The sequence below is a fragment of the Chelonoidis abingdonii genome, chromosome 3, assembly GCF_003597395.2.
Source record: "Chelonoidis abingdonii isolate Lonesome George chromosome 3, CheloAbing_2.0, whole genome shotgun sequence".
NCBI lineage: Eukaryota > Metazoa > Chordata > Testudines > Testudinidae > Chelonoidis > Chelonoidis abingdonii.
In genome coordinates, this window is record NC_133771.1 from 85,098,826 (window position 1) to 85,116,677 (window position 17,852).

Below are 17,852 nucleotides of genomic sequence, written 5' to 3' on the forward strand. Positions count from 1 at the left end.
GCTCCCCCCAGCTCCACTTCAGGTCCAGCCCCCACTCCACCCCTTCGTCCAAGACCCCACTCCGCCTCTTCTTCTTCCTGCTCTGTTCTGCCCCCTCCCCGACCACACTCGGCCGTAACTCCTCCCCTCTCCCCGCCAGCACCTCCTGCACACTGTGGAACAGCTGATCGTGACATGCGGGAGATGCTGTGGGGGGAAGGGGGAGGCACTTGGGGAAGGGGGAGGTGCTGCTGGGGGACTGCTGGTGGGTGACAAGCACCCAGCTTTTTTTTCAGCACCCACGGAGTCAGCGCCTATGCAACATAACCCTCCACCAGCCCATACTTACCCTGACAGCCCCACACACATCCCAGTAGCCCTGACACATAACTTGTTCACCTCCACCACCTTGAACACCTTCCGCTCACGCCCAACACTTCACTCTACAGTCCCCCAACACTACACCAGGGCCGGCTCCAGGCACCAGCTCAGCAAGCAGGTGCTTGGGGTGGCCAAGGGGAAGGAGCAGCACATCTGGCTCTTCAGCAGTGGGTCCCTTGATCCCTCTCGGAGGGAAAGACCTGCCACTGAATTATTGCCGAAAAATAAAGCGGCATGGTGGAACTGCCGCCGATTGCGATGGAGGCTTTTTTTTCCCCCTGCCGCTTGGGGCAGCAAAAACCCTGTAGCCAGCCCTGTAGCCCACTAACGTGCCACCAGCCCCTCACTCACCACCCCCAGGACCATCTTGACAACTCATTGACACCCCCACTCCATCCCCTACCTCTTAGTACTTTGCTCTCATTCCAGGAGGCTCCTCCCATTCCTAGCCCACTCACTCCCATAGCCCACCCTGTACTCTCATGGGTGGGTCAAATTTGAATGAGTGGCGTTGCCAGGTCACAACACCAGAGCCCTTTAAATCCTGCTCGCAGCTCGGCACCAGGGCTGGGGCCGAGATTTAAAGTGCTTGGAGTTCCCACAGCTGCGGTGAGCCCACAGATCTTTAAATTCCCCCCCACAGCTCCAGTAGCCGGGCTAGGGCTGGGATTTAAAGGGCTCAGAGCTCCCCGCCACTGAACCCCGGGCCCTTTAATTTGCCACTGAACCCTGAGCTGGGAGCCCTGGGTTGATTTAAAGGCCCTGGGGCTCCCAGCCACAGCCGGTGGGTGCCCCAGGGCCTTTAAATCTTGAGAGGCCCTGCCTCTTCCGGTTGAGGCCATGCTCAGGACTCCAGCAGTACTGGTAAGTCCTGTAAGTTACTTTCACCCCTGAATGCCACTTACTCAAAATTTGGCCACTCTACCTCTCAGTCATGAAAATCTGGCATATTGGGTCTCAGGATGACCCACCCAAATCCAGTGGTTGAGTCCACCCCTGAGATGGGGACCTTGTGCAGGTGCATTGAGTGCACATTGGTTAATTTGGGACTGATTATTAGGAGGCAGCCTGAGAATGATTAGCTTAATGAAATACAGAGAACACAAAAGCAACAAACTCCTTGGAAGAGAAAATATTTAAAATGTTTTAAGTCTGAGGAGGCAAGAGGGATAATGAAAGTAACAACAGTAGTAAAATGGCTAATTTTGATACTTAGTGTTTAGTTTAATACAATTGGTTCCCTATATCAAGTAGCCCCTCTGGAACACCTTAGCTTAACCATCTGGCACTATCATTGTCAGGACACAGGACCAGACTGATCAATGATCTAAGCTGGTATGACAGTTCCTATGTGATTGGATCATCCTAATTGCCTACTCTTTGTTACAGAAAGTTAAAATGTCTCAGATAAATCTTTGACTATAATGAAAAAAGCTTCTCTGGAATCTAAAACGTAAAAATTAAAGCATTACATTTAAAATAAGATACAGCCTTAATTTAATTTACTCACCTTAGTAAAGTCCATTAAATTCCCTTTACTTTGTGCCTTAAACATAAAAAGAAAGATTAACATAAAATGTTATCTGTTACCGACTGTTATTTTTCTAGACCTTCTGCTTCTCTGTAAGAAGAATGAAAAATGTAGTGAGCTATACATTATAATTAATATTTTAAAATTAACTAACTTCCTTAAGATTCTGAATTTTAAAAAAAACAAATGAATATTTATTAGCTGAATGCCTTATTACAACATAGAAAGAGATTTCAATGGACACAGGCACATCTTTGGATATCTACGACGTTCAAAAGTTCTATCTAGATTAGAATACAGCTGATTCTTCAATTAAAAACATTTTAGACACAAGTAACAACTTCCTTCAAAATCTTGCTCCTCATATGGATTGAGAAAACCCGAGATCCTGAATACAGTGTTCTTCTGCCCAACAATAAAGGGATCAGAGTTAACAATAAACAAAATCAATAATAATTAAAAAAAACAAAACAAAACAAGAACTAACCCCATCCAGGAACAGCTAGCATGTACACAGGGGGGAAAAGTCTAGACTCGATCATTTTAAAGAGATAATTTCAAAGAATGTCAAAGCAGTAGACCTAAAATTAGAGCTCACAGCTGTGTTTTGGTTTGGAATCATGAATATAAACACAGTGTCATCCCTTTGCTCCTTCTCTGTGCTGTACTGATAAGTAATCAGGTATCAAAATATACAAGAATATTCTCTAATATGTTCCAGAGAGGGTCACTCTTGTATATTTTTAAATTGTTCCAATTCATAAAAACCAAAGCAGATGCAAGATTCAAGGTGCTGGGCTTCAGTGTATTTTGTCACTAGGGCTACGTCTACACTGTGGGATAATATCGAATTAGCTATAATCGGTCTAATAAAACTGATATTATTAAGTCGACTGTGAGTGTCCACACTAGGCATGTTAATTCGATAGTCTGCGCCCATGCTCCATGGCTAGCGTCGATTTCTGGAGCGGTGCACTGTGGGTAGCCTTTCCGTAGCTATCCCATAGTTCCCAGTCTCCCCCGCCCCTTGGAATTCCGGGTTGAAAGCCCAGTGCATGATGGGGCAGAATTCACTGTCGCTGGTGGTTCTGGGTACAGCCTCCAGATGCACGGGCATGTAAACAGGAAAAGCCCGCAAACTTTTGAATTACATTTCCTGCTTTCCAGCGTCGAGCTCTGATCAGCACGGGTGGCGATGCAGTCTCAAATGCAAAAATAGCTCCAGCATGGACCGTACGGAGATACTAGATCTGATCGCTGTATGGGGAGAAAAAATCTGTTGAATCAAAGCTCCGTTACGAATAGGAAATGCCAAAGCGTTTGAAAAATAAACTCCAGGATACACAGCGCTGCGTGACAAGCGTAACGGGAAGCCAGAGACTCAAATGGACGCTCATGGAGGGAGGGAGGGGGTACTGAGGACTCCAGCTATCCCACTCTCCACAGCAGTCTCTGACACCTATTTGCATTCTTGGCGGAGTGCCCAATGTCTGTAGCTTTAAAACACAGTGTCTGCGTAGTTCACGGAACAGCTCATCAGTCTCTTTCCCCCCCCACACGTGAAAGAAAAGTAAAAGAAATCATTCCTTGACTACTGTAAATGTCACCGTGTGTGTCTTGAATGCTGCTGGTAGATGCGATGCTGCAGCAGTGAAGAGCAGTATCCGCTCCTCTCCCCCTCCCGGTGGTAGACGGTCAGCTAGTGAGTGCTCCTGCTGAGGCTGGCCGGGGGCGCCTGGGTAAAAATGGAATGACTCCCAATTTCTCCCAGTAGATGGTACAGAACGGCTGTAACTGTCTTCATCGTAGTAACTGGGGGCTGAACTTCATCAGCCCCTTCCCTCTCCTGTGTAAAGAAAGATTCTGAACTAACCGCAAGGGGTACTTTTCAATGGTGCTGCAAGCACTGGTGGATCACAAGGGACGTTTCACCCACATCCACGTGGGATGGCCAGGAAGGGTTCATGATGCTCGCGTCTTCAGGAACACTACTCTGTTTAAACGGCTGCAGCAAGGGAATTACTTCCCAGACCAGAAAATAACCGTTGGGAATGTTGAAATGCCTGTAGTTATCCTGGGGACCCAGCCTACCCCTTGATGCCATGGCTCATGAAGCCATACACAGGCAGCCTGGACAGTGGTCAGGAGCTGTTCAACTACAGGCTGAGCAAGTGCAGGATGGTGGTAGAATGTGCATTTGGCCGTTTAAAAGGACGCTGGAGATCATTACTTACTCGCTCAGACCTCAGCCAAACCAATGTCCCGTTTGTTATTGCTGCTTGCTGTGTGCTCCACAATCTTGTGAGAGTAAGGGGAGACATTTATGGCTGGGTGGGAGGCTGAGGCAAATCACCTGGCTGCTGAGTACGAGCAGCCAGAGACCAGGGCGATTAGAAGAGCACACCTGGAGGCGGTGCGCATCAGAGAAGCCTTGAAAACGAGTTTCAGCATGGCCAGGGTACGGTGTGACTGCTGTTTGCTTCCCCTTGATGAACCCTCGCCCTTGATTGACTCATTCCCTGTAAGCAACCCACCCTTCCCTTTGATTACAGCTTGGTGAAGGAAATAAAGTCAGTATCGTTTAAAAATCATTTATTCTTTATTAAAAGTAATTCTGTATCTTTTAAAAATCATGTATTCTTTCTTAATACTCATCCCTGTAAGCAACCCACCCTCCCCCTTTGGATGTATTCTTTATTAAAAAGTAATTATAAAAAAGAGGCAGAGAATTATCAAGGTATCCCTGGCTGCTGTGCTTTGGAAGGAGGGGAAGGGAAAGGCCATTAAGCACATTTCAGCGTAATTACAGCCTTTTGCTTGAACTCTCCAGGGGGTGGAGGAGTAGGCGGGTGCAGAAAGCCTTCCCCCACGCGTTCTTACACGTCTGGGTGAGGGAGATATGGGACGTGGGGGGCTTTGAGGGTGGTTATACAGGGGCTGCAGCGGCACTCTGCTACCCCGCTGCTCTTCCTGAAGATCCACCATGCGTTGGAGGATAACAGTTTGAGCACGCATCAGATCCAGCGTTGCATCTCGCCGCCGCTGATCTTCCTGCCTACACCTCTGATCTTCCTGCCTAACCCTCTCAGATCGTTCACTGGCATCTTTCCTGTAGTTTGCTACCACATCCTTCCAATCATTCTGTTTATCCCTCTCATTGCGTGTTACTTCCATAATTTCTGTGAACATTTCATCTCGCGTCTTCTTCTTCCTCCGCCTTATCTGAGCAAGCCTTCGGGATGGCGTAGGGATGCCTGAGAAATGTGCAGCTGCATGGGGAGGGAAAACAGGGAGATAAGTATGTAGAAAGATACATTTTACAGAACAATGCTAGTACTCTTTCACAGTGAATAACACTATCCACCTTACAGAGCACATGTGATTTCAATACAAGGTCGCATTTTGCATCGTTTAAATATTCAGTGTCTGTGTGACTGGTGTGGCTTATCTCACACACAGACGCAGGTCCGGGCACCCAACTTCCATGCGGCGATGGTAAGGCTTTAAAAGTTTGACTTCTCCACCGTTCATATACACAGTGATCTATGATGCCTTGTTCCTGTTAAGAGGAACCTGCAAACCCCAAACCCCCCTCTTTCCCATCCACCAACAGCGCATGGCTGCTATCATGTAAGATCGCTGCTAATGCTCACCCTCCTTCACCCCCCGCAACGCGTGGCTGGTAGCTGGGAAGATTCCTGCTCGCCAAACGCTGAAAACTCTGCGCTATCCTTCCTCCCATCCCCCCGCTCTGCCCAGTAGCAAAATCGCCATGTCTGCCCCCTATTTACATTCCTGAATTTCAACCAGGTAACAATGGATGATATCACTCTCCTGAGAATACCACCGCAGGATGCAGATCGTTTGTTTCTGGAATGCCATCAGTGCCCCGGGCTATACGCAGCCGCGCTATGTGAAGCAATGATTCCTAATTACTTGATAAATGCATGGCGTGGAAAAGTTTCCTACAATGGGGGACCGGATAAGGCTGCCTTGCCCAGAAATGTTATCATAAGGCTTTTTGAGTACCTCCAAGATCGATTCATGGAGATTTTCTTTGGAGGATTTTCGCTCCATCCCCAGACATGTTAACGAAATTTTCCTGTAACTTTAATGGCTGCGAGTGCGCATCACAAGCCCTGATGGCAATGCAATCAAAAAAAAAACCCCTTGTTTTAATCCGTGTTTGATATAGAATAAAGGTTCACTTACCAGAGGTCGCTTCCATGGCTTCACTGTCTGGGCTTGTGGCTTGGGAGGGCTGGGACTGTAATTCTGGGGTCTCAAAAAGATCCTGGCTGTAGGGTTTACGGACTGCTGTGTGCTCTCACCAAGGTCTTCTTCATCTTCATCTTCCTCCCCATCTTCCCCCTCCGCTAAATCCTCAGACACGGTTGATATTTCAAGCCCGAAGTCTGAATCCAGGGACAGGGGTGGGGTACTGGTAGCGCAGCCCCCCAAAATTGCATGCAGCTCAGCATAGAAGCGGCATGTTTTCGGCTCTGAGCCTGACCTTCCGTTTGCTTCTCTGGTTTTCCGGTATAGCCTGTCTGAGCTCCTTCACTTTTACTCTGCACTGCACGGAGTCCCTGCTGTGCCCTTTTTCAGTCATAGACTTTGAAATTCTTTCAAATACTTTTTCATTTCGTCTTTTGGAACGGAGTTCGGTGAGCACTGAATCCTCACCCCAGATAGCGATCAGATCGAGTACCTCCTGTGTGGTCCAAGCTGGTGCTCTTTTTCGATTCTCAGGAGACTGCATTGTTACCTGTGCTGATGAGCTCTGCGTGGTCACCTGTGTGTGCTGAGCAGAGCCTCACGCTGGCCAAACAGGAAATGGAATTCAAAAGTTCGCGGGGATTAGGGGGGTTTTCCTGTATACCTGGCCAGTGCCTCAGTGTACTGTCCGCTGCTATCATGAGTGCCCCTGGGAGAAAATTTCTGAAAGCAAAATTGGGATTGACTCACTTGGGACTGAGTCAATCGCTCCCTTATGGTTTCTAAAAAATAGAGTCCGTCCTGCCTGGACTCATAAGGGGCAAGTGCTGGCTGCCTCCAAGTGCCTCCTCCCCCAGTATTGTATCTCACTAACAAGTCTCTGTTGTTTATCCTCTTGTATTCCTTACAACTTCATGACCCAAATGTGGGTCATGAAGGGGGGGGCAGGGCACTGCCACGGTAGCCCAGGAAGGTTGGGAGAGAAGGGAAGCAACGGGTGCAGTTCTTGCGGGGGCATCCCCTGTTAATACTGACACAGAGCAGCTGTGCTCTTTCTACATACACTTGGGAGGAGGCTGAAGGCAGGACGGACTCCATTTTAGAAAAACCAAATGGATTGACTCAGTCCAAGTGAGTCAATCCCAATTTGGCTTTCAAAAATTTTCAGCCAGGGGACTCATGATAGCAGTAGCAATGAGACTGTAAATAACCGTCAGGTCATTACAGTTTTCTTGCTGTAGACGGTACAGTAGTCCTACTGAACCATCTACTGCTGTCATTGAAAAGCAATTGGATACTGCTCTTAGCGCTGAGTATGCAGCATCGCGTCTCCAGCAGCATTAGTACACATAGGGTGACAATAAAAACAACCGGAATGGCCTCCAGGGTTCTTTTAACTATTTTATTTCACGTGTTGGCAATGGGGGAGAAAACTGAAAGGACTGCTGTTCTGTGTTTTCCCGCAGGAATGGCTGTGACATTTACCCAGAACCCCCAGACATTGGGCGCTCCCCAAGAATCAAATAGTTGTCAGAGCACTGCTGAGGACTGTGGGAAGCTGTAGTGCTCAGACCCCCTATCCCTTCAGTCCTCATGCAGTCCCTGACAACTTGAAATTCAGGGCGAATTAATGGTGGCGGGGGCGTTCTGGTAAATGTCTGTAGCAAACACAGTGTCTGGCGGGAAAACATCAGCAGACAGCTCTTTCGCAGTCCGTTTTCCCCCTCCTGGATTGCCCTTGCAGACACAATAGCAAGAAATCATGGAGCCTGTCCGGTTTTTAAATTCCCGTCACCGTATGTGTACTGAGATGCCTGGAGACAGAGGCGATACTCCAGCGCTACACAGCAGCATTCAATTGCTTTTGCAATGATAGCAGAGACGGTTAGAGTCGTTCAGTAGGTCTACTGCCGGAGCAAAATGTGCAATGGTGATATGACAGTCTCACCCTCTGGTTCTTCCGTAGATAGGACAGAACGGACTGAGTGCCCCTGGCTGAAAATTTTTGAAAGCAAAATTGGGATTGACTCACTTGGGACTGAGTCAATCCCTCCCTTTATGGTTTATAAAAATAGAGTCAGTCTTGACAAGAATAGGGTCAAGTGTATTAAAGAAGCAGTGTATCACAGCACAGCTGCTCCATGTCAGTATTCACTCAGGGGGTGCCCCTGCAACTACCGCACCCCTGTTGCTTCCCACCTTCCCCAAACCTTCCTGGGCTACCGTGGCAGTGTGCCCCCCCCCCCCCATTGTTGGCATGATGTTATGAAGAATGCAGGAATAAGAATCAGAGACTTGTTAGTGAGATAAAATGAGGGGGAGGCAGCCTCCATGGGCTATGACAGTCCATGCAGTTCAGAATCTTTTCTTTTACACAGGAGAGGGAGGGGCTGATGAAGTTCAGCCCCCAGTTGCTACGATGAAGACAGTTACCAGCCGTTCTGTACCATCTACTGGGAGAAATTGGGAGTCATTCCCATTTTTACCCAGGCGCCCCCGGCCAGCCTCAGCCAGGAGCACTCACTGGCTGACCGTCTACCACCGGGGAGGGGGAGAGGAGCGGATACTGCTCTTCACTGCTGCAGCATCGCGTCTACCAGCAGCATTCAGTACACACAGGGTGACATTTACAGTAGTCAAGGAATGATTTTTTACTTTTCTTTCACGTGGTGGGGGGGGAAGAGACTGATGAGCTGTTCCGTGAACCACGCCAGACACTGTGTTTTAAGCTACAGACATTGGGCGCTCAGCCAAGAATGCAAATAGTTGTCAGAGACTGCTGTGGAGAGTGGGATAGCTGGAGTCCTCAGTACCCCTCCCTCCCTCCATGAGCGTCCATTTGAGTCTCTGGCTTCCCGTTACGCTTGTCACGCAGCGCTGGTATCCTGGAGTTTATTTTTCAAACGCTTTGGCATTTCCTGTTCTGTAACGGAGCTCTGATTCAACAGATTTGTCTCCCCATACAGCGATCAGATCTAGTATCTCCCGTACGGTCCATGCTGGAGCTATTTTTGCATTTGAGACTGCATCGCCACCCGTGCTGATCAGAGCTCGACGCTGGGAAAGCAGGAAATGTAATTCAAAAGTTCGCGGGGCTTTTCCTGTTTACATGCCCGCTGCATCCGAGTTCAGATTGCGGACCAGAGCGGTCAGTGGTGCACTGTGGGATACCTCTCGGAGGCCAATAATGTCGATTTCCGTCCACACTAACTGTAATCCGAGTTGTTAATATCGAATTTAGCACTACTCCTCTCGTCGGGGTGGAGTACAGAAATTGATTTAAAGAGCCTTTATATCGATATAAATGACAACGTCGTGTGAACGGGTACAGCCTTAAATCGATTTATCGGCCATTAAACCAATTTAAAGGCGTAGTGTAGACCTGGTCTGGGTGATGCAGAGATCCATATTTTGCATATCATACACATTTTCTATATACCAAAATCCTTCTTATCTAGGACACACCTGTTTGTTTCTCACTCAATAGCTGCTAATGCTAGACCCAGAGCATTCCTGGTCAGCCATCCCAAAGCCTTTTCCCCAAACCCAGTTTTGTCATAGTTGCCCTGCCCAACTACAGTAGTCCCCCTCCCAAAGTCTGTGGAGGAAACAGAAGATTCCTGGCCCCTTACCACCCCTGTGCCCCCCCCCAAAAGGATGCAAACTCCAGTTATTAGGGAAGGCCTCTTCCCAAAGAAGGCAGGATGCAGAATGGAACCACTCCCTCACAATCTTCTGGAAATCTATTTGAGAAACGCAGACACAAACAGATACCCAAAAAGGAGAGGTCACACAACTGCTGCAAGGAGAAGACTCAGGGACTGGACTGGGAGAGGAGCACTTAGGTGGAGACTGAAGCTTTGAAAAAGGTACCGATAACAGATTTGTAAGAGAATTGATTAATTTTGTACGGACAGGAGAGAAGAGAGGAGAAAGAAAAGTGAAGGGATGAATTTTGGAGGGTGGGGGGAAGAAGTTGGAAAAAACAACCAACCGATGAATTGAGGGGAGATTGAAATGACTGATGAATCGGAAATGGAAAAGAGAAGAGAAGATAACTGATTAATTTCATTATGGGGAAGAGAAAATAATTGAGGAATTTGGCAGGGAGACAGAATTGATCAATGAACAGGTGAATGTTGATTAAATGCAAGATAACTGAGTTGGAAAGTGAGGAGTAACTAAGGTGAAACTGCCTGGTGTTTGTGGGGGGGAAAAAATGAAGTATGTGTGACAGAGGTTGGGGTGAAATGTGCACATGTGGAGATCAGGGAGTGCACAAGCAAGCAAATCCATGAGAGTGAGGAGGGAGTATCAGTGTCATGATGAGTGTCAGATTGTGCTTGTGCAGCTGGGGCAAAGGATGAAATGGTGCTAAGTCTTGCCTTTTTTTGGTTGGGTCCTACCTGTTCTTGTCCTCCTTCTTGTGTCATTATTATTTATTTAGCCTAGGAGCCCCAGTTATGGACCAGAACCCTACAGTGCTAGACACTGGACAAATACACAAGTTTGCATTACACAATCATCCTGTTCTTATCTATTAATCTTATTAGGGAATTACTAGAGGGAAAGAGGAATTTGTAGCTGAAAGCTAATCGCCATGTTTCCAGGACAGCAGTCAAAGAAACACTGAATAGCTGGGGAATGGGGTTAACCTCTATGTCCTCTGTCTTTGAGTACTCTGCTTCTGTGTTTCTTCATAGATGGCTCCACAACACTGAGCCTAGAGTTTTCCAGAAACTGGGAGAAGAGGGAGGTGAATGACCAATCTAAAAATTACTGTAACTCTACAAATTCACTTTAAACTGAATTTATAATTTACCTCTCTAATCTGCTTAATCCAGGCCTCCCTTCCAAGGAACTCCTGATGCAGGACTACAGGAGCAGAATTTAAACTAAAAGCCACAGAGTCACTAGGTTTTCCTTTAATGAATGGCTGGAGATCCGAGTGTAGCTACAAGAGAGGATGAAAACATTTTTGTTAAATAAAAAAAAAAGATTGGTACAATTTAATTTTCAGGGACTGAAATGATTATCTCTAGGTAAATAAAAACTAATTTAAAGAGTAGCAAACCCAGAATTGTGTGAATAACTCCAGTGCAGACTAAAGTCACATGACTTCAGGAAAGTAGTACTGCCAGATTAACAAATCAGAAACTTCATATATCAAAAAAGCTTCTAACATTTAAATTGCTATACTTTTACCATATGTCAGACAATGGTGGCTTTAGACTTCTGATATCTATGTAGCCACTTGTGATCCTGCTCCTCTATGAGAAGCCCAGCCCTACATATACAGGGCCAGCTCCAGGCACCAGCTTAGCAAGCAGGTTCCTGGGGCGGCCACTCCGGAGAGGGGTGGCACATTCAGGTATTGGGCGGCAATTCGGCAGAGGGTCCCTCACTCCCGCTTGGAGCGAAGGATCTCCCGCTGAATTGCGGCAGATCGCAATCACGGCTTTTTTTTTTTTTGGCTGCTTGGGGCGGCAAAACCCCTGGAGCCGGCCCTGTACATATACACATTCAACATCCAGCCAAGACCCATCTCCAGTTCCATGTCCCTCACTCTATTCCTAAACTGTCCTCCTCTGCTTTGATAGCTGTACTTTGGCGCACCCTCCTAGCTCCCATATTGGGGAATGATGGGGGTTCTTTATCAGAGGCTTCAAAAAAAGTGAGAACAGTTTGCCACAGCTGGGAAGGGGTATGAAATCGGCAGGTAGGTAGTAAGGCGAGGGAGTGGGAGAAAGAGAGTTCTTAGTATGTGTGGTGAGAGTGACCATGACAGTCATTCATGGAAAGGACTCTGTTCTTTACAATTGTGAGTGTATAAGAATATTTTCCATTTACCAGGATGTGTGGGAGTTACTTGATGCAATATAAATACATTTCTGATACACTGGAACATTTTATAAACAATAGTTTTCTGTGACAAGCATATGGCTCTTTATATATACTGCCAAACTGGATAAATACAAATGAATTCATTTAAAGTATCCACTAAACTCAGACCCAAAAGAGGCTCAAAAAAAGAAAAATTAGAGAGGTTCTCATCTACCCTTTCAGTAGAAGGCTGAACAGAAGAGAAAGCATACCTTATGACTCATAGACATGTTCTTTCCATACTGAAAGCCATATCCTGGATCTCAGCATCATGCTTTGCTAATTCCATTGCGGCCTGGCAGCTCTTTGCCAACAAGGCACTATGGGACAGGAAAATCTGTTCTTTCCAAGTTGATATTCCAATATCATGCGTAAGACAGTTTTCCTGACAATGAAAATGGAAGCTGAAATGAAAAAGCTGAAACTATGACAATATCAGACAAGGGAAATTAACAACACAGCTACGCAACCTAGGAAACTACCACTTACTGTAAATTCCAAGGCTGTGGACTTTAATGTGTCATGCAAAACAGCCACTCACCCAAAGAATAGTCCTGCATGAGGGTGATGGGAAATGTGAAAACATTACAGCGCGTTTTAATTGCTGAATTGTAGAGCTGCGTGCTCCCCCCAAAAAACTAAAGCATGTAGATCGTTCAATGATCTTTATAATCAGTTTGCCTCTGAATTTTCATGTCACTACAATACGAACATTGGCAGCCAATTACATTCTTACTGACTTGCTGGTTAAAAAGTGTCCTTTGCAACAAATCACTTACTGGTACCTCTCACCAGCAAACAATAAAGAAAAGAACTGATCATTTAAATATTGAGTGGCATTTCTAACCAAACAACATGTCAAGACATTAAATGACTACATGAAATGCTACACTTTACTTCTTCCTATAAATTCTAATATATATGGGATTTTAATGAAGAAAAAAAAAAAGAGACAAAGGCCTGTAAAGAATGTTTGGGGATGTGTTTTTTTGCTTCTCTATTCTAAAATAAGCAAGTCTTGATTTTTTTTACATTAGAAACATCAGGAATGTCAAGTTTCAATTTCCCTGGAGGAGTCTGGTAGATCTCAACAGATATTCATTGTGAGCTACAATGCCTAACCTGTAGATCAAGGATGCTTAACCTTTAACAGTCCTCTTTAATCCAAAATCTTAATTAAATTTATATTTTAACAAAAAAACAAAAGAAAATATAATCAGTTTTAACAATTTGATTAAAAAACACTTTTCCCCAGTCAATTGTTCAACTTAACTCTCTCGCTCTTTCGATGTCATCATTTCACTAATCAGTGTCTTCAAGGCTAGACAGAACTGAACATAATAATTTTCATATATACATATATAAATATCAAGCCATCTTTATTAATTGTAAAGAAGTAAAAAAGATCTCAAAGTCCAGTTTTTGTGACCCTTTTGCAGCCCTCTTAAAAAGGTAAAGAAACATAGGTTATAAATGTACATATGTAGAAAATGGTTTCAAAATTTAATATTAAGCATCATATTTAATTTCTCAATACACTGAAATTTACAGCACTGACTGACCCAAAAGGTAAAATTTTACAAAATGAGAAAAAAACATCTAACGAGACCTCCTCCCCTAACGTTACTTCAATTAAATTGCTTAGAAATGAATAAGAACTAAATCTGTGTGACCTCATAATTTTCTACTGGTATTCTCGTCATGAATTTTGTAACAAACGAAATAAAACCCTCTATTCAGCTCCAATCTTCCTCCATTATGAATACTGCCAAGGAGTGCTGCGTTACTGGATAGAAAATATATACGAGACGGATGGAAATTAGCAGAATCTGTATTGACAAACAAACAAACAAACATTGTATCAAAATTCCATTGCCTTCAGACATACCCTTGCCCTCTTATACGGAGGGGAAAGAACAGAAAATGACATGTTTGCTATATGTATGTGATAACAATTTACAAAGTCAAGATTAAACTTTAGGTAGGTCCCACTTTACTATGATATTTGCTTTGTAATGCCTTAGTTCAGCCCATAACATATGCAAGTTTCCATGATTGGTAGAGAATGACAAAAATAATAAATAAGAACTGGTACCAGAAATAAATGTTTGATCATTTTCTCAATCAGACATAAATTAATTTAAATAATCTAGCAAGGAGTAGCAATAGCTCAGTGGTTTGAGCATTGCCTGCTTAAACCCAGGGTTGAGTTCAATCCCTGAGGGGGCCATTTAGGGAAACTGGGATAAAATCTGTCTGGGGTTGGTCTGCTTTGAGCAGAGGTTTAGACTAGATTACCTCCTGAGGTCCCTTCCAACCCTAATATTCTGGGAAGCTTATGATTCAATTTTTTTTACTCAGATCAATCAGCTAAAATAAAAATGTGTGCCTGTTAAAGCTTATTGGATGAAGATTACGACAACCAAATAGCAGTGATTTTTTTTATTTAACAGCATGAAAAGAGAAGTAAACTAGGAAGTTTAACAAAAACAATCATTTATTGAAGTTACAAAGTCCTTAAAATGCTTGCTGCACCAAGCCTCTGAAACAGTCACACACCAAATACAGATTGGTGACATCACTATGAACTGAAGCTACTGAAGAGACACTGTTAACACTTACTCATTGCAAAGTAATTCTACATAATTTTCGAAAAGTGCCATCTTTAAGACAAAAATATCAAAATACTAAGTGTGATACAGCATGGCCAGAGGCAAGCATGAGAGTGTTAGCAGGGCCTTATTCCCTGCCAAGGAGAAAAGTTTGCTTTAGATTAACTAGAACACCTGACTTCCAATTAGAGCACCTGACTCCAGTCATGTGATAAAAACCCCCTACTTCAGTCAGACAGTGTGGAGTTGAAGGAGAAGGTTTGGTTGGAGCAGAGTGCAGGTTGCAGAAGAGAAGAGTTTGATAAGAGAGAAATAGAACATTTTGGAGGAGTGCTGCAGTGGATTGTGAAGTCCAGAAGAAGCCTAGGTAAGGGGCCCTCACAGCTGAAGGATAGGAGAGGGAAGTAACCCAGGGGAAGGAACCGTTAGTTCAAGTGGTTCACCACAACCCTCAGGGCCCCTGGGTTGAGACCTGGAGTAGAGGGCGGGCCCAGGTCCCTCCCTCCCTCTCCACTCCCCTCCTCCAAGGACACTAGTGGAGTAATTAAGAAGCAGTTCAGAGGCAAGCAATAGCGCCCTGAACCTACCCCAGAGAAGAGAAAGCACGAGACCCAGCAGATCAGTACCGGCAATTTGCCACATAAGTATTTTTGTGACCTTCATTTAAAGTCTTGAAAATATTTGAGAAAAGTGGAAACCTATCCTGAATTTCTACAATTTTATCTAAAAGAAATACTTTATTTGGGCTATTAATGTGGGCAAGATTTCACCAGATAAGCTAATTTCTGTTCTTTCTGTAAATTCAGTGCAACTCCAATGAAACCAATGGATTTATTTATACATTTACAGTGACAACACTAAATTTGTCCCTAATAAAAAGTGATTTTGGATACTGATATTTTAAAGATGCTGATTTTTTTTTAAATGTACAAATTTTCACTTTTTGTCCTTAAATGTGGAATTGTGAAAAAGTTGTTAGAAAGATCTGGGCAAAATCTTAACATTTAAAAAAGTTTACCAGTATTAATTGCTTCTACTACAGGCACTTTGAAAAAATGTTCACTACTTTGCTATTTACTTAATATTTTTTAAAAACAACAAAATACTATACAGCTTTTGTATGTATTCAAAATCTTCAAACATCAAAAATACATATTTTAATTTTCTATGCTGAAAAAATATGCTCAAAGGTAACGTATTGCACTCTCAACATGGATATTGAGAATCCCCTGCGTAAATAAAAAAGCATGTTCAGTCTAATAAGAGTTGTCTGAAAATATCTCAGTATAAAAATTTCAGAGCTCATCTATAATACAGTCCAGTCAGAGAAAGTCTTGACAATCTTCTCCCAGTAGTGCTCTATGGTAAAAATACTTAAACCAAATACCATGAAGGCAGTCATCTCCTCTCAGAGAAATTTTTGTAAATTGCATTGCAACAACTGGATTAGGAAAAGAACATTGTTTCACAAACAAAACACCTCCAGCTGCGGTTCAGTTCAACAACATTATCTCCTGATAAAGCTTGTCATGTGTTAGTTTGGCCATGTTTACACTAGCAAGCTTACAGGGGCCCAGCTGTACCAATACAGCTGTGCCGCTGTAAGATAGCTCATGTAGCCACGTTATGCAGGCGGGAGACAGCTCTCCTGTCAACATAACAAAACCATCTAAATGGGCGGCAGTAGCTATGCTGGTGGGAAAGCATCTCTAAATCATTTGAACACATCAAGGAGAAAAACTTTAATTAGCTACAGACTGCAAACTACATGAAAACGGAAGTTACATCTGTGCAGGTGAAATGAGTGGACTTTCTCCCTTTATTTTTTGAAGCTTCCATATCAGTAAGATGAAGGGGTCACTGGATGGCTCAAAGGATTGATAACAGAATTTGGAAACTTCCACCTTTACATCACTTTAGTTCATGATCAGACATTTAGCATCTGATGACTGGTTAGTGGCGTATATGAAATAAGGCGGTGGTTTTAGTTGTACTCATTTGTAGGAGACATGATGTGTCTAAATCACAAAAGAAACCATCACAACTGGCACCACTGCTGGCTGTGTTGGAGGAGCCAAAAACAGAATGAACAGTGACTGAATTAACCTCTCATCCATGGAGGCAGATCCTCCAAGATATAGTTAAGGCACCCGGGGGAAGCCAGTACTGGAAGACGTTGGTCTCCAGGCCTGTCAATCCAGCACTTTTCTAAGCATTAAATTCAATTGAAACCGTACACATGAAAGTCCAGTAATTGGTTTGTTTTTATTATTAGATATATCTTGTGTGCAATATTCATATTCTCTTTGTTCCTTAATGACTTGACAGTTTAAAGTACAAAGAAACAACATTGCCACTTTTCACACTATGCAACCTAACAACTGATGGTTTAAAAGTTTATTTTGAAATAGTGTAACTGCAAGTGACAAACTCTAAGTAAAACTGATGCTCTCATTTCACCAGCCTCAAGATCAGTAAAGATATTTTCATTTTATACAGATATTTATTGTTTTGATTTTAGAAATAAATTGGCTTGCTGGGAGATAAATCCATTAAATTCTCAGGCAGTGCTTAAACTGTAAAAATACTCTTTCTAGGCAATGAAAAATAGAAAGAGCTTCTAGAGAACTGTCACATGTTTTACACCAAGACTTTTACCATTTATACCTATCACATTTATGGTAGCAAATATTAAATTAATTGTATGTACTTAATACAAAGTAGCACTTAAAATTCCTGCCCCCCTCACCAAACAGCCTTAACGTAGCTCAAACTGGTTTGTGTGTCTCTCAGAGAAGAACTAGATGGTATTTATATAAATACGTGTCATGATTCATTTGTAAGCATTTTCAGCACTGCATACAAATATTACAAAACACACACTTTATTGGAGTGCTCCAAAACGCATATCAAGAACTGGCAGGACTCAAAGTCACACCTTGTAGATGAAAAATGCAGACATTCAGAATACATTTTATAATTTTTTTTATTTTGATAACACAGCAGCACTTGCTTTGCCACCTAATCTTGCACAATGTGAGACTGTCTAATCCATTTACAACTCAAACTTTGGTCTAATCCTCATTAGAATAAAAATACATAGATAAATCAAGCATATTTTAATTTTGATTCAATCCTCATTAGAATAAAAATACATAGATAAATCAAGCATATTTTAATTTTGATTCAATCTCAGCATTTGAGTTTTAAATTGGATGGTTCAATAACTTTATTCTACGCAGAAGGAT

The 17,852-nt window shown here is 43.5% G+C and overlaps 1 protein-coding gene across 5 annotated transcripts in view; it reads right to left on the minus strand.

The window, feature by feature from the left end:
* The window catches only part of PDSS2 (decaprenyl diphosphate synthase subunit 2), a 211,467-nt gene that overhangs the window by 24,208 nt on the left and 169,407 nt on the right, over positions 1 to 17,852 (minus strand). For 4 of the 5 annotated variants that reach the window (XR_012655520.1, XM_075063862.1, XM_075063860.1 and 1 more), the window contains 2 exons: positions 10,932 to 11,063; positions 1,871 to 1,906 (listed from right to left, as the gene is read on the minus strand). Coding sequence is in view for 4 of the 5 variants with exons in the window: in XM_075063862.1 (XP_074919963.1) it covers positions 1,871 to 1,906; positions 10,932 to 11,063 (168 nt within the window). In the remaining variant the exon portion in view is untranslated. The remainder of the gene's footprint in view (positions 1 to 1,870; positions 1,907 to 10,931; positions 11,064 to 17,852) is intronic. The other variant, XM_075063861.1, reaches the window with a different exon arrangement.